The following is a 23,075-nucleotide window of genomic DNA, read 5'->3' as shown; positions in this document are numbered from 1 at the left end:
GCAGACGTGTACCTGACTTGCCGCTGTCGTAGGTGCCATGTGTGTTGGTGTGGAGGGGGCTGAATGGCTGACTGCTGAAGAGACTGTCACACTGCAGGTGGTGGCACAGAGTCTCCAGGAAGCGCAGCACAAATGAGGCACTGGGGGCACGAGGCAGCTTAACATAGTGGATCCCTCCATCCGAACGAACTGAGAGGGGTGGGGGAGGGGGAGGGGGAGGGGGGCGGGGCAGGAGAGAGAGTGAAAAGGCAGAAGGACGGGGGACCCCGAGAGAGAAATTTTGAATCAAAGAGGAAATCTAGAGGGAGAAATTGCAACAAGCATTGCAACATAACTAAATGCTGTGAAAAAGTTATAATGCATCTGTAAAGCTTAGCGTGACCCCGATACACCCCCTCCATGAATTTCTTCTGCTTGTTTTTGAATGCAACAATAGCACGCAAGCATTACAACAGCCAGTGTTGCTATAGAGGACTGGTTAGAGAGGCTCTTCCCCTGGATGTCCGAATAAGGAGGGTGTCTTTGTTGCTGATCCCAGCCTTCCTTTGTGAGGGTCTGGATAAATTAGTCAGTCCATCACAGCAGATGGCCTCACCAACACAGCCACTGCCCCACACACACACACACACACACACACACACACACACACACACACACACACACACACACACACACGCACACACGCACACACGGCCTCTAGGGACAGCCCCAATCAAACAGACCAAACCAAGTTACAGAGACATGTCATTCTTCATTACCTTCAGCAAAATTACATCAGCTGTGCACACACAGGATTTCACACACACCCACACACCAAAAACAAAAAATGTTCTCCCTTCTCCCTGTTATTAACACACAAACACATGAGTTTCCACATGCCTTCATACAGACAGACACACAAACCAATGTTTTGCTAGTGCTTCAAAAAGAAGTAAAATTGAAGTGTTCAAAGTCTTCATTACGCACGCTCAGCTCATCCCTAGCAAGCCGGTCTTTGGCTGAGCCAGGCCGACATTGCTGGGTGTGAGGTGGCGCTGGGAGCAGGGCACCTCTGGCTTACCTCGCACGATCTCGCCGCCGTCAGACTGCGACTGCAGGAAGGTGAAGAGGGCTTTGGGCTGGTAGGCGCAGTCCACGCAGGCCTGCACGGCGTGCTGCAACACCGTGTTGACCGGGCCCGGCCCGAAGTGATCCGGCAGCTGGAGCATGAGTTTCCGGTCCAGGTGCGGCCCGCAGTCTCCGTGCTTGTTCACGTACACGCACACTACAGGAAAGCAGAGGCAACATGCATAAGCACAGAGAAGATAACATATACACTGGGGCTAAGACACATGCATGACACACACACACACACACACACACACACACACGCGCAAACAGACATATGCACACGTATGCACCCCACTTGTCTGTTACATGCATTTACTGCGAAGTGCTAATATACACTTGGTCACCGTTTGTATTATCACACTCACTGTTATTGAATATTTGTTGCATATTTCTTGATACTGCTACCATACCAAGTTGGTATTTGACGTTCTTCACAAATGCTAGTGAGCTATTCGAGGGCACAACGCAGTGAACGAAATAAACAAGGCCAGTGTTGTTCATGAAAAAACATAACATGAAAAAATGTAAGCCATCTTACTGCTTTATAGACGCAGCTGCCAGTAATGCTGAAAGTAAGGTTTATTTTGTCTGTACTGCAGACAACGACCCAGGAAACGATGAAACATGATAAACGTGTCTCCCCTGGTGACCTGGACAGGCGTGTTAGCTGGTTTGTGAGATAGTTGGGGGTTTTTTTGTCAGCAGGGGTTGAAGTTTATTTATTTACTTATTTTTTGTACCAATAAGAGCAGCACACATTTTAAATAGAAAAATAGAATTTCATAATAGAATTTCATTCTGCTTACGTCCAGGCTCTGTCATTAAATCTCTACTGTAACTCTATTGATGTGCTGGTGAAAGTACTTTCAGAATTTATAAATATGGCGAATAGAAAATTGACATACAGCAGGCTTTGAATATTTAAAAGTTTTGAGTTAGACCCAAGTTATGACATCATAAATTATTTTATGCAATCACTGGGAATTTACTCTTAAATGTGTAAACAGCCAACCTGTTACAAATGACTGTTTTGGGACACGATACCTGATATTAGTATCACAATCTAAACACCCCCCCCCCCCTCACTTTTGCACGTGAGGCCACCTCTGAATGCAGACGATAAATAAATATTTAAATAAATGTTCAGCAATTTTGTCGTCTTATTATTGCTAAATTGTTGTTATTTTTCAGATGGAAAAAGGAGTGCTTACGTGCACGTGCACACAAGCATGTACATACGCACACACTCATGTAATTACATGCACGCATACAAATGGATGCAAACACACACACACACACACACACAGAAAACCAGGGTGAAAACAGGTGACCCTATGCAGACAGTAACTTGTGGGTGTGTGCTTGAGATTTATAAGCATTATAAATATCTCTATACATCTATGACACATCCACATGTCCTCACAAACAGGCATTCTCCTGCTCTCTGCCTAAACACTGTTCCATCCTGTTGGGAGACAGATGTCTACGCTGATGAGAAATCCCAACCTTAAATAACCAATTTAAGACCTTAAATAACCATTTTTATAATAGCATGTCATTTATAAGACATAACCCAAATACTATAAATGCTTGTAAAATTCGTTCTGAAATCAGTGTCTGAGAATAAAATTTCACCCATGTGAGAGCACCCTCTTCATTAAAGGTCTGTTTGTTGCGGATGCTGTCATGCTGATGTAGACAGGAGGAGGTGCAGGATGAGGAGAGCATTAATGAGGCTTTACCTGTTGACACCACTCCAGAGTCTTTGGTCACCTGTAGACTGGACAGTCTGCCATCTGAGACAGAGGACATGGACGTGCTGGATAGAGACTGAAGGACTCTCGGTTTCCTCTAAGAGACAGATGGAGAGAAATATGTAGAATAATGTAAAATATGCAGCAACATGTCATCGCCTGAGAGACAGTCAGTGACAACCTGGCTTTCCTTTTTCCCATAATTATACCACCCCTACACACTCGCATGCACACATACACCCCCACACACGCCTCACCCCCTATTCACACACCCCGACACATCACCTCTACCTATGTATGCACATATCCCATTCCCTACACACACACACATACATCCATCCACACTTCACCCCCTATCCATGTACACACACACACGCACACACGTACACACACGTACACACACACGTACACACACACGCACACACACACGTACACACACACGTACACACACACTGCGGCCAAGCTGTAAACTTTGCCATTGTTACCACATGGTTATTGTTGAATTATTCACTTGTTTCAGCTTGACCTACATTTCATTTTCAAATCCCCAAAGTGACCTTGTATGACTCCTGTCTGTCATGCAGTGCATTCAGTGCAGTTTCCAGGCTCACGCGAGAACTCACAAGGGAAATCCTCCCCCCACCCCCCCCCACAATCGAACATTAATTTTCAGAATGGAAAGTCTGGGTTTTTTAACAATTTCATTAGGTAATCGATTTTAGAGCATTTGTTGACAGCAGAAACACACATACACACATCCCACCCCCTACACACACACATACAATCTCACACTCAACCACATACACAACCTCAAATAACCCCCCATACACCACCCCTATACCTATGGACCTGTGATTTCTAGCACCTCTCAACCTTCCTTGCAGTACTGACCTGTGATTCCACCTAGCCATGGTTCCTACCCTGCTCCGCCCCCCCCGTGCAGGGGACCATGGTTCATACCCTGCTGTGCCCCCCCGTGCAGGGGACCATGGTTCCTACCCTGCTCCACCCCCCCCCATGCAGGGGACCATGGTTCCTACCCTGCTCCACCCCCCGTGCAGGGGACCATGGTTCCTACCCTGCTACACCCCCCCCCATGCAGGGGACCATGGTTCCTACCCTGCTGTGCCCCCCCCCCCCCCCCCCCCCCCATGCAGGGGACCATGGTTCCTACCCTGCTCCACCCCCCCGTGCAGGGGACCATGGTTCCTACCCTGCTACACCCCCCCCATGCAGAGGACCATGGTTCCTACCCTGCTCCACCCCCCCGTGCAGGGGACCATGGTTCCTACCCTGCTCCACCCCCCCCATGCAGGGGACCATGGTTCCTACCCTGCTACACCCCCCCCCCCCCCATGCAGGGGACCATGGTTCCTACCCTGCTGTGCCCCCCCCCCCCCCCCCCCATGCAGGGGACCATGGTTCCTACCCTGCTCCACCCCCCCGTGCAGGGGACCATGGTTCCTACCCTGCTCCACCCCCCGTGCAGGGGACCATGGTTCCTACCATGCTACACCCACCCACCCACCTCCATGCAGGGGACCATGGTTCCTACCTTGCTGCCCGGTTTGGGACCTCTCTTCTTATGCGGCCTGGGCTGAACGCTGGTGTGGGTGTGGCTGTGGGTGGGGTCAGCACTTTTCCCCACGCCTCCCTGCACCTGGGCGCTCTGGGCGGCGGCTTCGGCGGCTGCCTTCAGCATGGCAATGGTCTGGCTCTTGGGCCGGCGGCCGCGCACCCCCTTCCGCACAGGCAGGGGTGGCAGCGGGTGAGGCAGGCGGTACGGAGACTGCATGGATCGTCGAGACGAGGCCGGCGGGCACAGAGCTGGAATCACAGCCTTGGGAAGAGGGACTGGAAAGAGAGAGAGCGCGCGCGAGAGAGAGAGAGAGAGAGAAAGGACACAGGCTGGGTTAGCACATGCACCAACCACTGAGAAAGCTTCAAAGAACAGATAACAATGCTGACACGCTAGGATTTAAATCACACACACACACACACACACACACACACACACACACACACACACACACACACACACACACACACACACACACACACACACACACACACACACACACACACACACACACACACACACACACACACACGCCCTGATTCTGTGGAAACTTTGTGTACTTTACTACACTTTTGAATATCTCCATCTCCCCCACTGGCAGGGCCACTTTAAAATAACCAGTCCAGGTATACGTGTTATATTACATTATTTAAAATAACCAGTCCATGTATAGGTGTTATATTACATTATTTAAAATAACTTGTCCATATATAGGTGTTATATTACATTAGTTTTAAAACTGACTTAAGAGCAGGAGTAAATTAATACACAGATACTCAAAATAAATCATTAAATCCACAACACAGCTTTAGACTGTCATGATTTAAGGAGATTAAATCAAGTGTAGTTTTAAAATGAGTTCACCAGACATCAACATTTTATGACAAAAACTGCATAATCTCAGTAAACAAGTGCAAATGAGAAATATATCCAATTTCAACAGCATAGAATAGTTTTTGTTTTTTTTTAATCAAGCACATGCACAACTTTTCCAAACATTTAAGAAATCCTCTGAAGCTGCAGTAGTCCACAAACCCTGCATCAGACAGGATCAGACAGAGCCATGCATGACTGGGGCGGAGGGTGGAACAACAACTTTGATCTTTCCTCTCTGAACTGGCCCACTCAGAGGTTCTCTGGCAGCCCCTCACAGTGAGAGGTTTTTGCATATCGCAACTGTCATCTTACTGGTCCAGGATCGGCCCTAGTTTTAACTGAGACACAAACGGAAGAACCTTGGGGGTGGTTTCTGTGGCGAGATCACACCAGTTCAAACATCACCTCTGCTTTCAGACTGTCACTCTGACAACTGGTGCACAGCTCAGTCACAGAGAATCAGAAGAGGGACTGCCAGACCACAGCTGTCTCTTAGAGCATCAAGCGTGTGTTTCTGTGTGCGTGGGTGTGTGACTTTCCCTCATAAGGACTACATCCTAGCTCACCCTATGATTAAATGTCCTTTCTCTGCAGGTTGCAGGTAGATCTCTGCAGGTTGCAGAGCTACGTCTGGTCACGTGACTGGCTGAACATGTCACATGACTGACTGAGTAGGTATTTTTGAGGATTTTCAAACTCTGTTGTGCTAACATATAGGTCAGCACCACACTGACTGACCCATTTTTGATTATCTTGCTTTTGAACATGGTATAAAGGGTGTGTCACTTACCCATTTCACCTCAAAACATGCTATAAATGTAAGCTGATAAATGGTTTTCCTAAACAGTTCCTAAATTGCTCAAACTGTCATGAACATTTTGACAATGATTGAATATTTTTTCAGTAAAAACCACAGTGGAAGAGTTGTGGAGCTGTGATTCAGTTGTTCAGGGGAATTTTTGTGTGGGCTGCATTATATATATGCTATTTTTACAGATGATATGCATGGATATAACAGATATATATATAAAAAAAGGTAAAAAGCAAAAAAGCTTTGTATACAAAACATTTAATTTAATTTTTTTCTTCCCTTGCCATGCAGTCAATGTCTCTCTTACTGAGATATAAACATAAATAAATCTATGGACAGAGTTAGCTTAAGTTAGCGTAGTCCACCTTAAAACTCAGCAGGCTAACGGCAAACAACAGTTTTCAATACGTTTTGAATACACTAATAGAGTGATGAACTTCATGAATGTAGAGAGGGAGAGCTTTACTTGTCCCGTTATTCTTTCTTCTCTCTGGATCAGTTTGTCAGGTGTCTCCTTTCCCCGACCCTGAACTTCCTGTACTTCACAGCCAAACTGGAAATGTCATCTTTTGTTTTGTTTTTTTAAGGACTTGATTAATAAACAAATAATGGATCCATGTCAGCAAACAGTGCTAAAACGCTATTTTGTCTCATTTAAATGTTCTCACTATAGAAGACAGATGACCTATTCCCCACACTGGGTTTTCAAAATGACAGCAGTAGAAATCATCACATGCGTGTGAGTGTGTGGATATTTGCAAGTGAACATAATAATGAATCATTTTAATCACTAATGTGAAGATGCTACCGTTAAACTCTACATTGATGTATAATCCGTGCTCAAACTAGTCGCGGCTGTTATCACATGCTGTGCGCTGCTGCAAAGCACTACTGTGCTATTTTCAGGTTGGATTTGTGACGGTGTCCTGAAAAATGTCTCCACCGATATCCGATCCAGCCTTTTTTGCTGATATTGACCTGATTCCGATACGTGGTATCAGATCGGTGCAATCACTACTGAGTTTTGCTGTGTGCTGCAGGAACACAAGAATACAAAGTCAACACTAGAGTTGAGAAGGTGACTAGAGTAGAGCGGTTCGCGTGCAGATGCTTGTTCATCCAAAATACATCAAAGACTTCCAAGAGGGTATGATGCTAAAATATTTATATCAACTCTCAGTTTCTGCCAGCACAATCAAATCGCACTAATGGACAATTCCTAGCATAACCTCTGTGTGTGTGTGTGAGAGAGAGAGAGAGAGAGAGAGAGAGAGAGAATGTCAAGAGTATCAGATATCTGCAATTCAAAGTGTCAACCAATGCATCAAATGCATCAATGGAGGTGTAAAATGGCATGAGGAGAAGCTTTGTGAAAAACCAAACAAAAGCAGACCTCCCTCACTCGCCATACCACTCTCCTCTACTCCTCTCTCTCACAGACCTCCCACACTCGCCATACCACTCTCCTCTACTCCTCTCTCACAGACCTCCCTCACTCCCCATACTACTCTCCTCTACTCCTCTCTCAGACCTCCCTCACTCGCCATACCACTCTCCTCTACTCCTCTCTCACAGACCTCCCTCACTCCCCATACTACTCTCCTCTACTCCTCTCTCAGACCTCCCTCACTCCCCATACTACTCTCCTCTACTCCTCTCTCTCACAGACCTCCCTCACTCCCCATACTACTCTCCTCTACTCCTCTCTCTCACAGACCTCCCTCACTCCCCATACTACTCTCCTCTACTCCTCTCTCACAGACCTCCCTCACTCCCCATACTACTCTCCTCTACTCCTCTCTCTCACAGACCTCCCTCACTCCCCATACTACTCTCCTCTACTCCTCTCTCACAGACCTCCCTCACTCCCCATACTACTCTCCTCTACTCCACTCTCTCACAGACCTCCCTCACTCCCCATACTACTCTCCTCTACTCCTCTCTCTCACAGACCTCCCTCACTCCCCATACCACTTTCCTCTACTCCTCTCTCTCACAGACCTCCCTCACTCCCCATACCACTTTCCTCTACTCCTCTCTCTCACAGACCTCCCTCACTCCCCATACTACTCTCCTCTACTCCTCTCTCACAGACCTCCCTCACTCCCCATACTACTCTCCTCTACTCCTCTCACAGACCTCCCTCACTCCCCATACTACTCTCCTCTACTCCTCTCACAGACCTCCCTCACTCCCCATACTACTCTCCTCTACTCCTCTCACAGACCTCCCTCACTCCCCATACTACTCTCCTCTACTCCTCTCACAGACCTCCCTCACTCCCCATACTACTCTCCTCTACTCCTCTCACAGACCTCCCTCACTCCCCATACTACTCTCCTCTACTCCTCTCTCTCACAGACCTCCCTCACTCCCCATACCACTTTCCTCTACTCCTCTCTCTCACAGACCTCCCTCACTCCCCATACCACTTTCCTCTACTCCTCTCTCACACAGACCTCCCTCACTCCCCATACTACTCTCCTCTACTCCTCTCTCACAGACCTCCCTCACTCCCCATACTACTCTCCTCTACTCCACTCTCTCACAGACCTCCCTCACTCCCCATACTACTCTCCTCTACTCCTCTCTCTCACAGACCTCCCTCACTCCCCATACCACTTTCCTCTACTCCTCTCTCTCACAGACCTCCCTCACTCCCCATACTACTCTCCTCTACTCCTCTCTCTCACAGACCTCCCTCACTCCCCATACCACTTTCCTCTACTCCTCTCTCTCACAGACCTCCCTCACTCCCCATACTACTCTCCTCTACTCCTCTCTCAGACCTCCCTCACTCCCCATACTACTCTCCTCTACTCCTCTCTCTCACAGACCTCCCTCACTCCCCATACTACTCTCCTCTACTCCTCTCTCACAGACCTCCCTCACTCCCCATACTACTCTCCTCTACTCCTCTCTCTCACAGACCTCCCTCACTCCCCATACCACTTTCCTCTACTCCTCTCTCTCACAGACCTCCCTCACTCCCCATACCACTTTCCTCTACTCCTCTCTCTCACAGACCTCCCTCACTCCCCATACCACTCTCCTCTACTCCTCTCTCTCACAGACCTCCCTCACTCCCCATACTACTCTCCTCTACTCCTCTCTCTCACAGACCTCCCTCACTCCCCATACTACTCTCCTCTACTCCTCTCTCACAGACCTCCCTCACTCCCCATACTACTCTCCTCTACTCCTCTCTCTCACAGACCTCCCTCACTCCCCATACTACTTACTCTCTCTCTCTCTCTCTCTCTCTCTCTCTCTCTCTCACTCATTGGCTCCGTACTGCACATCACAATGGGATCAGATAAAGTGCTCATATTTCAGACAGGCTGAAAGGGTGGCAGCACCAGCCAGCTTTCCTAAATACATCTGGGATTGTTCCCAGGGCACACGCACGCACAAACACACATGCTCACAGAGACACAAACACACTCACAGACACACACTCAAAGAGACACACGCATTTACAGAACCATACTCAACTACTCACAGTAACACAACCAGAGACACACTTGCTCAGAGAACCATACACATGTTTACATACAGACTCAAATAGACACACACACACACACACTTACAGAACCGTACACACATACATTCACTCACAGAGCCACATAGACATGCAAAGACACAGAGCCACATAGACATGCAAAGACATACACACAATCACAAAGACCTACACATGTTCTCAAGCATGCTCACACACACACACACACACACACACACACACACACACACACACACACACACACACACACACACACACACACACACACACAGACTCACACACATATACACTCGCGCTCAAAGAGTCATTCACACAGCCACACACATGCTCCCTCACACAGCCATACACACACACACACAAAAAACATGCACACACACACATGGTCACAAAAACATACACACACACGCACACATACTCTCACATACATATTCACTTGTGCTCAAAGAGTCATTCACACAGACATACAAACTCTCTTACGCAGCTATACACACATGCACAGAACCATAACCACATAATCATACAGCTACACACACACAGATATATATACACGCATGCTAACACAGCCATACATACATGTTCACACACACTGACCTACGCGCATGCTCACAGAGCCATAGACACGCACACACACACACACACACACACACACACACACAGAGGCAAACAAACAAGTTCACAGAATAAATGCACACACGTTCACACACAGACGTACACATTTTCAGACATGCACACCCACACACAGGGTCAGAGGCACAGCTGTCTCCCCTGGTAGCTCTCTGGGGAGACGAGAGTAGGGCCAAGAGACTGGAAGAAAAGAAGAGCGTTTCACTAAAGAATAGAAGAGCGTTTCACTAAAGTGCCTGACTTCACACATGACACATGGAAGTCCAGAGCTCACACCGTATTCCTCTCCAGCTACATCACATCGGTAAAAACAGGCCTTCCAAGAAAAATGTATTTAAAAATCAGAATCATGTTGAGAGTTTAAGGCTGTACAGTGCCGAATCATCCTCAGTGGATTGTCATAAACTCTTACTATATGGAAACTGAACCAAGACTACAGTTACATAAACACGTTTTTAAAAATCTCTCCACAGAGTAAATCTGACGTATTAGAAAAATGATTTCAGTACACAAATAAAATCCGACTCCTCAGCTCCACCCACGTCCCGGTGGAGTGAGTCTGAAAGGAGATCGGATTTCTGTTCCATTAATCATCTGTTAATTACAGAAGCATGTGGAGCTGATCAGAGCTCTCCATGCCAGTGAAGCACCCGGTGACCTCCTGCCTTCAGGAGAGGGCCAGAAAAGGTGGAGGTGCAGAGGCATCACTGGCCCAGAGCAGGGCCCGGACTGGTTCTGGGACTGTGTGGCATTGGGGTGTGTGGGAGGAACTGGACCACAGCTGGGCTCATAGCTCCATCCCTCCCACCATGTATCCACTCTATCTTGCACACGTATTACCCATGCTGCCTAGTGAGAACTAGAACCACATGTATGTGTGTGTGTGTGTGTGTGTGTGTGTGTGTGTGTGTGTGTGTTTAGCAAGAAAATGCCCCAGACTTGGGGTGATTAAATGAACCATTGTAATAGGATACTGAATGTCTCAATAGCTCCTTAAATAACACTAAATAAAAGACCAAAACTGAGTAAAAGCTGAATATAGAATAAAACTGCTGCTCTGATAGTTAAATAAAATTAACAGTTGGAAGCAAACTGCAGAACTGACACCGATATTAGATTCATAAAAGCTAAAAACAAACAAACAAAGAAAAAAGAAAAATGAATTCCAAAGTTTTATTTTATTAAAAAAAAAATTAAACTAAGATCACGAGACAGAAACCTACTATCTTATACTTATTCGTTATCTTTTTAACAGGTCTGCAAAATCCAACACTAATTTATTTTTCAAATATTTCACAAAGAGCGACGCAAACTAAATAAAATAAGAAACAATGCTATTAAAAATAGTTCTACCAACTCCTCTGTTAAATTCGCCCACCACGTTTTTAATAAATGCAACAGCCAGTGGAACAAAGCTGCGTTCGTCCTTCCTCTATTCACAACCACGAGACCACTTTTCCGATACGAGCAGGCGCGAGACAAAAGCCACAGAACGGGCTGCTCGTGAAATAACTCACCCGAAACGCCTCACCGCGCGACAACTTTCGAATATCCGCGTCTCGCGCAGAAATAACCGCATGTGTCTTTTGTCGATATCTCGTCCTGTCGATGTTGTCAATTTGGAGACAATGCTAAAACCTTATCTGACTTTAAAAAAAAAAAGCCCCGTTTCACGATCCGTTATGATTCTCCGGTATCAACAGCAGCGCGTAACAAAGCCTTAGCCGGCGAAGCGCGAGCCGGAGCGCGCAGTGAATGGGCGATAAGTAATTAGCATGGAGGCGGGGAGGAGAGGAGGAGGAGGCGGCTGGCGGGGGATGCATGCGGGGGGAGAAGGGTGCATGTTATCAGAGGCTAGTATTGACAGCACCCATCAGTCTTCTGCCTTTCGAAGCTCCACCCAAGCTTTCAGAGGTGAGGTGGGGGTGGGGGGTAAAAAGGTTAAAACGGATCAGGGCACCCCGATTCAGGCGGGGCCGCCGAGGGCCACGCAGCCTCCTGTTGGCCGCATTAGCGCGTTCAGACGCCCGTGGAAGGGGGGACCCGCCGTAACCCAAGCCCATTCAGACGTCCCCGGAGAACCGGCTGACAGACAGCTTTAAGTAAGCAGGAAACTCTGGCTAAATACGGCACAGGTCTGCGGGGGAACACCGACCGAAAGTCTTATTTAATAATCTGCCCAAGCCAACAAAGAAGTACCGCGTTTGCCATATCTGACAAGGATCGTATTCATATTTCTTTCTATTAGACCGCTGCTGGCATGGAAGAACCAAAGGCGAACACAAACTCAACTTGAATTAATGACTTCGCCTTACCCATTTCCCCTCTGGAGCGTAAAGTCCAACTGTAGCGACGACTGCCGCTTATGAAGGGAGACTATTCTATTGTTCGCAGTGTAGGTGTGAAATCTGGAGCAGAGGTGGTTGCATATATTGCACAAATAACCACTGGCAGAAACGCTGTAAAAACAGCACAGATATCCAGTGATTGGGCTGAGGTGAACAAAAGAGAAGCTGCTCGCAGCTAACTAATTCGAAGGCATATGTAGGATAATTCGAGGAAGATTTACAGTGGAACGCCCCCACGAATCAATCAGTTCATATATTTTTTCGTACGCTATTATAAAATATCCTAATGGTAAAACATGCCATGGTAGCAAACTCCCTCCTGATGTTTACTGAGGAAAGATGGACGCTGACCAGTGCAAGACAAAATGTAAACTGCTAAAGCAAAAACTCTGGCAGTATATTCATAAAGCAAAAACTACAATTCACTGATCCCTTTACTTGCAATTACAATATTCTCTTAAAACAAATGACACCTTCTATCAACACAAGCAACAAGGGATGAAATCTATATACATGCTATAAACATACACACTTGTTTCTACAGAGATTCACACATTCATCAATGCAGTGGACAGCAGCGAAAAGGAAATCAGAAAAAAAAGTATCGATAAAGAGAGGAAGACTTTTGTTAGCATTAAAAACAAATATTAAAATGAAATCAGAGACCAGCAGGGGCAAAAAAAAGTGCTTGATCCAACACTTTACAATAAGCAGGAAGAATTTACTACATATACAGAGGAACTAAATATGTGCTCATTAAGGACCATGTCTTCATGGGTGCTTTGTTTTGTGCCCTCTATTGTTCCTTAGTTCACGCTCGCTCGCTCACACACACACACACACACACACACACACACACACACACACACACACACACACACACACACACACACACACACACACACACACACACACACACACACACACACACACTCTTACTGCCTGAGGATAAACCATTAAAAAAAATTAAGATATCCTTCTCTGTCAGTCTCTCTACTCTCCCACACACAAACACATTCTGCTAGGCTCATTACAAAGATTTTACTTGTTAATGATCATCTATTCAGTCAACAATACAAAGTCAACAAATGACAGAAAACAAGTGACTAAAGGCACTCACCAGTGTCCAAGACCACAGCCACCTAGTCCTACAGCACGGGCAAGGCTCTCGGAGCACTGAGGAACACACTGGAAACTCGTCTGCATCCTTATTCTATGTATATTTTGGGATTATCAACACCCATGCTGAGTGAAGTTACTTATTACTTTGTAGTGTTATTTTGTGTATTTTTTTTAAACAGTAATGTTCCCCTTTATTCGCCAATGTAATTAATTTTGTTCTGTAATAAAATATTCAAACAGTATGTTAATTAAGGATATTTTCAATACATGACTCACAATAACATGCCTAATGGTGATTTTCAAGTCATTGTGGTGAATGATCACCCACTAAAAACACATCACTGTTTCAGTGCCACCTTGAACTGTGTTGACTTCATTTTGTCTTTGTGAGTCAGGTCAGCCTTTTATTTTAATGTGTACTTTTATGTCCAAAATTAAATAATTTAGTCTAGATTTTTTCTTCTTCACATACTCCTAACATGATTTAATTATTTACAAGTAACAGTATATGATGACAACTCTATAAGAATGTAGCATTTGAAACCAAAATTGTGTCAAGGTTTAAATGAACACGACCTATTTAATACAATGTGGTAATAATTAATTTAATCTTTAATGTAATACCAGAATCTCTACTAATAAAATGTTTTATTTTCCTCTATGAGATCTATGATCTATGAGAGATCTCTTAAACCTGTCAATAAAAGGACTGACAAGCATAAATCACACATCACTAACTTAGCTGGGTTTTCTCAAACCTCCGGTGTCCAGCCAAGAAAAAAAAGAGATGCAGCTCAAATGACTGCCACAGACATTCAGATGACAGTCCAAAACCCAAAGAAAACCATTTTGATTACTCAAGTGAGTGCACTAAATTGTTTGAATGTTAACGGTACCAAAACAAAACAAAACAAAAAAACTAGCAAAAAAATAAATAAAAATTACACCAACTGATCACAAAAATGTTTTTGAGGGTGAAATGATCTAATCTGAACCAAGTCAAAAGCTCGTAGCATGTACAGGTCCAAATAAAATCTCTCTCCCACTTGCAGCCTGATGGACACTTAACATAAACTGAACCTTTCTGCACAAAACAAAACTGATAAAGCCAGACATGGAGGGGTGTCCACAGCCGCCGTGTCGCCGTGACGATGGGGGATGGGGGGTTGTAACACAAAGCCTCTCTGCAGCACAAGCCAGAGAGCTGTACGGATATATCTCCACAGCACTCCAGGTGTAAGCCAACAAGACAGTGATTCCTAGGCCTGATCTGATTCCAGCAAATTCCATAAAAGAATGCAAGAAACTGATCAGGTCAGTACAGGGGCACATCTTACACCAGCAATTACTTTGTCTGTACAAGATGAAGTAATAATCTGTAATAACCAAAATTGCAAATATACTGTCACTACTAATACAATTAAACTACTAAAAGTCCAATTAAAAGAATACCAGTGGCCTTTCCTGCAATATTCACTCAATATCCTGCTACATTAAGATATCAAACTTCAGTGAGATAATCAAAAAAAGACTGTCCACTAAACACTGTAAACGTGACAGGAGGAATTACGCCATAATACAGACCCCATCTGAACAGCAGCACAGACAGCCTATCAGAGCTAAACCATCACTTCTGGTAAGCCCTCAAAAAACACGCAGGGACATGGTAGAACTTCCTCCGCCCAGCAGAGGCACAAACGACAGGCGAGGCATACGACCGCTGCTGTCCAACACCCTGCACCCAGCCAATCACCTCACGTCCATAAGCTAGGCAGGGCCAGAGGACTTGCTGGAGCGGAGGCTGCACTCAGGGCCCAGTGGCTGTGATAAAGCAGCCCACTCAGGATCTGCACCCCGCTGGGAGACAAACACAGGTGAAGCCACGCTCAGAGTACCCTGATAAGTGCACGTCATTAAAGAGATTTAGAGTCGAGGTACGTGCTTCGATTGGGCCATTCATCTGTCGCACTGAGGGGATGAGCTGAATCACAAATCTACAGCTACCCAAAATCTAACCATCTGTAACAATCATTTTTGTATGCGAAAATACATTACAAGATTACAATATCATATTTATTAAGGGTCATGTTAACGCTGTGTAAAAATAGACTGAGCTGATCAATTCAAAAAGCCTATATTGAAGACATGTTAAAAAAGAATCTGTTAAAAAATAACACACACACACACACACACACACACACACACACACACACACACACACACAAAATAGTTTAATAACCAAAAAAATATAGGATTATCAAAGCTAATCAAGTCTAATCATGCTTCTTGTCTCTGCTGCAGAGGCATTTTCATTACAAACGGTACCTCAGTGAACACCTGCTATTTTAAATGTTCTTACAAAAGATGATTAACAGAAAGTGACCTACTGTTTAAGTGCAAGGATGTGGACAGACAGACAAAGATGAACAAATAGATAGAGAGAAAATTCATCTGTAATTAAATTCTAAATTAATTAATAGGGCAAAACTCCACATTATTAGTAAGAGGTTGATGAAATAATTTTGTGTATAATATTTTTGCACATACTTATTTCAAATTACCATTAACAAGCTTTTGAATGGCTTAGACAACGGACAACAATGGCTTAGTAATTATCAAATGAGTGAAACAACATGAATTCAGGTGTATTCCTAACCTTTGCAGTGGCTGTGTGGTTCTGAAATATAATTTCTGTAATACAATATGCTGGCCCCGTGAAACAACAACAAAAGCTATGGTGCCATCTAGTGGCAATAAAAGGTACTCACAGCTGCTGCCGGGCGGTTGTAAGCTGTGGTTGGTTAGCTGGCACCACCCCACGGGGAAGATGTCTCTGGAGTCGTACTTGCACCAGTAGTCAAAAGCACCTCGCCAGCCGTCGAACGTGACAAAGATCTTGTCTCCTCGCATGTCTCCGATGGTAGCGGGGCAGATGAGGTAGGGGTTCTTTTTATCCACAGCTTCCAGCTTCATACCAGGTTTAAAATAGTTCAGTGGGGGTTTGGGTGGCTCCTAGCAGAAGCCAGAAGAGGAACAAAGCAGAAAACGGTTAAGAAAAAAAACCCAATAATTTCATGTAAGAGGATATAACTCAATGACATTAAAATGAATATCCACAACTACAATCATTGCACTCCATGGATGGCCTGACTTTAAGCAGCCTAACTTGAAATAGAAGATGTAGAGAACACTGAACCACACGCAAGCCTGTCATCTCGGAGCGGTAATGGGGATTTAAAATGAACGGACATTTTAAGCACGGTTCATGAGGCCAAAGGTGGTTCCTTAGGCTCAAAATGTGGAGGGTTCCAGCCGGTCCTGCGTTACCTTTTTAAAGGCCGAGGCTGGAGCCACCTCAGCTCCACTCAGCGTCCGCAGTAGAAACAGGGGCCAAGACGAGGCGTTCATCCTGAACCCTGGAGCAGCGGGGGGGGATCAGAGTAAGGAGAGAGAGAGAGAGAAAAAAAAATCAGGAGGTAATGCATAACTCTACACTAACATTATGGCATGTCTCACTGATAGATAATTTCACTTAGGTCATGTCTAAATCCCAAATACCTAGTGCATGATTAGAAATATAGGATGAGTTGCATTTAGTAATATTGATAATTTTCCAACCAGGCTCCATCTGTATGAGCTGATTAACTAGTGTGCATGTCTATACCACAACAGTGCACATCAATCTATATTGAAAATATAGACCAGTTTTCTAATTAAACATAAACACATAATTTATGGACATCTATGGTTTGATTTCTTTGCATGTGTGGATTGGATGGGTTGTTACCGACATCTGGTGAAAATTTCATGTCAATAGCACCTTTTAGAAATATATTTACTTAGAAAATTGGTGACATGTTCAATATTTATTTCACCCGCTGTGTGTGTGTATGTGTGTTATATATACACACACACACACTTGTATTTACTTAAACCCATAGTGTTGTCTCATGTTAACTGTAAACATGTTAAACATGAAGGTTACACTGATCAACAGTAATTTTGATTCCCGCAAAAAAAGAGCTGTTTATTATGCATGTTCACACACTGAATTTCAGAATTTCTCCATTACCCATAGTTTTTTTTCCAATACACTCATGTGTCATTATGTATATGTATGAAACAGTGGTACCAAGGAAAGTGCATCTGTTCTGTTTTGGCAGACTACTGCTGAACACTGAAGAGTATCTAAGAGAGGACCCTGTAGAGGGACCTGGACACACTCAGACTGTCCCAGAGGCCAATAAAGGCAAAAATTATATATTGCACATTTGGACACACTGTAACTGTAATGCAGACTTGACTTATTTATTAATAATAAATATACAATTAGTGTAAAATGTACACGTTTAAAAGCCAGATTCAAAAAACAGATTCCAATTTTGTGTAAAATGCAGAAGTTCCACTTATTTTAGTTTGTGGGGCAAGAAAGTTATCATTGTTATTGGTGGCCATGTGATTGGTGTCCATGGTGGTTATGTGGTTGGTGTCATCAGGCCTCGTGCTTGGCACTGCACATGGTTTTGTAGCGGCAAAGCAACATGCAGCCATATTACATCCTGTAGGGCAAACACACGTCCCTAACGAGGTGCCTGTTCCATGATTATAATGCCTTTATAATGCAAGTGTGTTACGCAGATTTCCACCTACTACATCTCTGTCAATGGAGAATATTTGCTATTAAAGGATTATTAAGGAAACTAATACACTAGGTTCTTGACTTGATAGAACTACAGGACAGACTGAAAGTCTTAAAAGATACAGGATAGCCCCACCTTTATGCATTGATACCAGGTATTTACAGTAGAATATACACCTCTGCACATCTCGGTATTCATTTGTTTTATAGAGAAAATTCCTGTGATAACTCACAAGGAAACAGGAGAGACGTCTTCCTCCAGATGTACGTCCATGTTCTTACTCATAAAGCATCGGTACAGCTACTGACAATCACATCAAACAGGCCACGACTCCTGGACTCAACACCATGCCTCCCCAGTACCACTCCACTACCATCCCACCCCAGTACCAATCCATTACCACCCTACACCACTACCACACCCACCCCACACCAATACCACTACCATATCGGAATCATCTCACCACCATCTCACTACCACACCACAACCACATTAGCCTTAATTCTCCGTTACGAACAGATATTATGTGGGTGTGGTACAGTCAACAGTGGTTCTAAGGTCAGAAATTGACAAGTGATGAACGGGGAAGCGGGTGGCTGGTAAACAGTGCATGCAGTCTATAACTGTACATTCACAAAATCGCCCCAGCAGTGGTCAGTGAGTGTGGATACAAGATGGGTGTTCCTAATAAAGTGGCTGGTATGTAGTAGAACCATGCACCCCTGTTCTCTCAAGGGAGGGCTAACTGCTGGGGAGACACCCATAGACAAAGACACCTGGGCAGGGAGACACCCGGAGACAGAGACACTGACATGGAGACACCTTTGGCTTGTGCGACTCACCCAGAGGTGGCTGCAGCATGTCCCCACCCCTCTCACAGGTGCCCACAGGCTGAATGTCGGATGAGTCGACCAGTCGCCAGAAGTCGTTGGTGTTGTCGCTGCCATCCAGGCGCAGGCGCAGACGCACTCCCATCAGGCCCATCACCGTGGCGATGCACACAGACGGGGAGTTCCGTGGGTCATGAGCCTCAACTTTCATACCCACTATAAAATCGTTAGTGGGAGGGACTCTAGACTAAAGAGGGAAAAGACCCATGAGTACCTTTTCACAGGGTTAGCCCAGTCTTAACATGCAACTGTACAGAATGCAGAATCACCACTATAGAATTAAATTATAGTATTAAAACAGCCATTTGATGCTAGAGTATGAAAAATGTTATAAAGACTCATTGTCAGATATACATACACATACACACACACATATATATATATATATATATATATATATATATATATATACTGTTTAATGACTGGTAGCAGATCAATAATCTATATCTTTGTTTGAGAAAAGTTTGATGATAAATGGCTATTTTGTGTGTGTGTGTTCCCCGTCATTAAAATCTCATTCACTTGCTTTGCCTTTGGACCAGGTCTAGCTCTGCCAATATATTACTAACTGAACCAATACCTGAACACCTAAAAACATACATCGGAGATGCTTAGCAGTCATAAACACTTCCCTGCTTAGGTACTCATCTGACTTGTGTTTTTCAATTAGTATTTCTGCTGGAATGAACACCGCATACTTGTCTGAAACAGCTTGGGGACGCTGGCATGGAGGAGGTCTCCTTTAAGTAAGACTCCCAGCTGAATGGCTCTGGGAAACATGAGTGGGAGGGAAGCATGTTCTTGATAAACATTAGGTCATACATTAGGATGCTGAACCACCACACTTGCATTTGGTTAAACAAAGGATGGGCTGTACCATTGTAAACTGTCTGCGGGGGGGCTGCTACATCAGTGCTACTCCTTGCTTTCTCCTTTTTGCTGTTTTTTTGTTCTATAAAAAGAAAATGCTTATTCAAATTCAAATATCAAAACAGACAACTACCCAAACGTCATTTAAAGAGTTGACAGAAAAATGCATCTTAAATAAATAAGAAAGAAATAAAGAAGTCCAGCTGGAACCGTTGTGGTTACCTTTCTGAGGTGTTCTGCCCATGTTGACATGAAGCCCCCCAGTCAATGGGACAATGGAATGGCCCGGAGCTAACAGTGAGAGTGGAGAGTGGAACTTAGAGACTGAACAGTTACAGTACAGGTTGTTAATTATTATAAATTAAATTAGATTACAAACTATTATTTCCAAAACATGTAACATTAATGTAGAATAGATTTAGATACAAAAACCATTAATCATAAAAGAGATGATCAACCAACCAATTGATCAACACTGAAAATACAGTGAAAACACATCCAAAAACCTACCAGCCAACTTATTATATTCTTGCTGTGTAATGTGTGTCTGCTTTATTTATCTAATGTCTCTGTATAGCTTAATCCTCTGCGAGTAATGCATGTTCCATCTAAGAGAGCTTCAGTTCACATCATTCCATTAGCATGATGACCCAGGAAGGCCTGGATTATCCCCCTGCCGCTTCCCTGCCCTTGAAAGCCGTTCACGTCGCCAGTAGATGCAAGAGAGCCCCTAAATCATGCATACCTGTACTGAAATCAAAGCGCAGCCGTTTTCTCTGGTTTTCTGAAGCCTGACAGTAATAAGTCAGTGGAGTTCCCAAAGAGTGCAGACTCACAGGATCAAAGCCCAACTCCCAACAGGCAACCCCCACCTCCATCAGCCCCCCACTTTGACCATCCGGCTTACTGCTCCCACTGGCCATCCAGCCCCCGACTTTCACTGGCTGGTGACCAGTTGCACCCAGGCCATGCCAAAGAAATGAAATAAATGAATAAATCTTGGCCGGAGCCGGGTCAGTCCGCAGATCAGTCCCTGAGAGGAGCACTGCTACTTTCTTATCTGACACGCATGTAGGAGTGCGACAGCTCAGAGCTGCTGGTTTGGAATAGAAACGCCGCACGATCTAGGCTGGAGATGGGGCCATCCGTGCACGGCTCCGTGCGCGTGAACAAAAGAAGAAAAACAGAGATCCTGAATGTAGAACTGCACATCCTTGATTCTGAAGGAAAACAGGTGAAACAAAGTACTCGTTTGAAGGGTAAAAAAAAAAAAAAATGTAATGCACAGAATGTGATACTGATAAAGATGGCAACATTAGGGGCACCTCTGGCCCGTCAAAACAACAGCTTTCCTCTGTAAATTATCCCAAGCACCACAGTGGAACTTGCATGGTGCACTGTGGACAGACAGAGTTTTTTCCTGATATTCCAGACAACAAACCTGACAAATGGCAGATGCACAGACAGTTTGGTGAACAGCTTGGAACAGTGACAATGACGTGATGCCACATGTAACTGTAGTTCCCTTTGTGTTTTTCTCCTTTTCTTTCTCCTATAGATCAAGCAGCAAATACGATGTGGAGCAACACCGCAACATCACTTCTACTCACATCAGGTAGCTGCACTATATGCAGAATCAGGAGAAGCAAGACTTCTGTTCAAAACCAATCATTTATCGTTAATGATTTCTTTTACTAATATTTATTCATTCACTATTTGATATGTATTGGCATATATACTGCAATACAGATACCTTTAATTGAGTTAACAGAGCACTATATACAACAAAGCACCTTTTTAAATTGCTCTGGAGAGCAAATGTCTGCTAAACACTATAAATGTAATCTAAAAGTAAATAAATTCTGGCTAAAACAGCCAAACCCTAACACCCCCACCCAAATAAAAGAAACAAAAAGCAATTTTTTGATACTTTAAGTCCCAAAGAATCTTCAATTAACCAAAAAAAGCTAAAACCATCTTCTTTGAAAACACAGTGTTCATGCAAGATAACAGCAAACTTTGCCAGGCAGAAACGCTGTTCTAAAAAGCATTCAACCTAAGCATTTTCAAGGACTTCATAATCATATAAATTTCTTACATTCTTGCAGCAGCAAGGCCAAGCCAGGTGACCCGGAGGAGGAAAAGAACACAAACACAGATCTCTAATCAGTCCTTGTACCACAGAAACAGATGAAGTCTCCTGAACCTCTCACCAAAACACCCATTCCAAAGCTCTCACCGTCTGTAGTCTCAGTTCCTTACAACACGCACCCATGTGTGCGCGCGCGCACACACACACACACACACACACACACACACACACACACACACACACACACACACACACACACACACACACACACACACACGCACGCGCACACACGCGGGCACGGGCTCCAGCTGTCTCTTTTGCTGTGTTAGACAGCAATTCCCATTCAGTCAACTGTCATAAAGATTCCAAACTGCCATAAAATGCCGTTTGGCCGGGCACGTCTATAGCAGACATGGAGAGCTTTCCAACACCTCATTTTCTGATGATCCATTCAGGGCCCCACCAGACATGCTCAGCTACCCCTTCCCCTGCCTCTCTTACACAGTGTGCTAGCTGGAGGGGAATGCCTACAGCAAACTCAATATTCCATAATGGACCAGCCATATGCAATTGACTCAAAACTATTAATAGCACATAGCATATGATATAGTTACAGAACAAGTAGATAATGGATGAACATTTGAAACTTTTTTTTTTTACCACAGTACTTGGATGGGGTGTTTTTGTTTTTTTTTATCAATAAAACCTAAACTTACTATCTTACTATGTAAACTTACTAGCAATATTTTTGTATTATTGTATTTAACATTTCTAAGTGTATGTAGAATACCTACAGTTTATTTGAAAGTAAAACACGTTTTTAGTGCTGTTTTTTCCCC

The 23,075-nt window shown here is 44.4% G+C and overlaps 1 protein-coding gene across 1 annotated transcript in view; it reads right to left on the bottom strand.

Moving 5' to 3' along the window:
* scml2 (Scm polycomb group protein like 2) overlaps nt 1–23,075 on the bottom strand; it is a 30,729-nt gene that overhangs the window by 6,893 nt on the left and 761 nt on the right. Inside the window, exons 2-11 of the mRNA XM_035520732.1 lie at nt 20,367–20,435; nt 20,152–20,226; nt 19,973–20,043; nt 19,227–19,461; nt 17,072–17,160; nt 16,513–16,756; nt 4,420–4,718; nt 2,853–2,961; nt 1,061–1,264; nt 13–189 (exon numbers count right to left, since the gene is read on the bottom strand). Of these exons, the coding sequence (XP_035376625.1) occupies nt 13–189; nt 1,061–1,264; nt 2,853–2,961; nt 4,420–4,718; nt 16,513–16,756; nt 17,072–17,160; nt 19,227–19,461; nt 19,973–20,043; nt 20,152–20,226; nt 20,367–20,388 (1,525 nt within the window). The 5' untranslated portion in view covers nt 20,389–20,435. The remainder of the gene's footprint in view (nt 1–12; nt 190–1,060; nt 1,265–2,852; nt 2,962–4,419; nt 4,719–16,512; nt 16,757–17,071; nt 17,161–19,226; nt 19,462–19,972; nt 20,044–20,151; nt 20,227–20,366; nt 20,436–23,075) is intronic.

Source organism: Electrophorus electricus, chromosome 21, assembly GCF_013358815.1.
Source record: "Electrophorus electricus isolate fEleEle1 chromosome 21, fEleEle1.pri, whole genome shotgun sequence".
NCBI classification, from domain to species: Eukaryota; Metazoa; Chordata; class Actinopteri; order Gymnotiformes; family Gymnotidae; genus Electrophorus; species Electrophorus electricus.
This window is presented reverse-complemented; position numbering and strand designations above follow the sequence as displayed.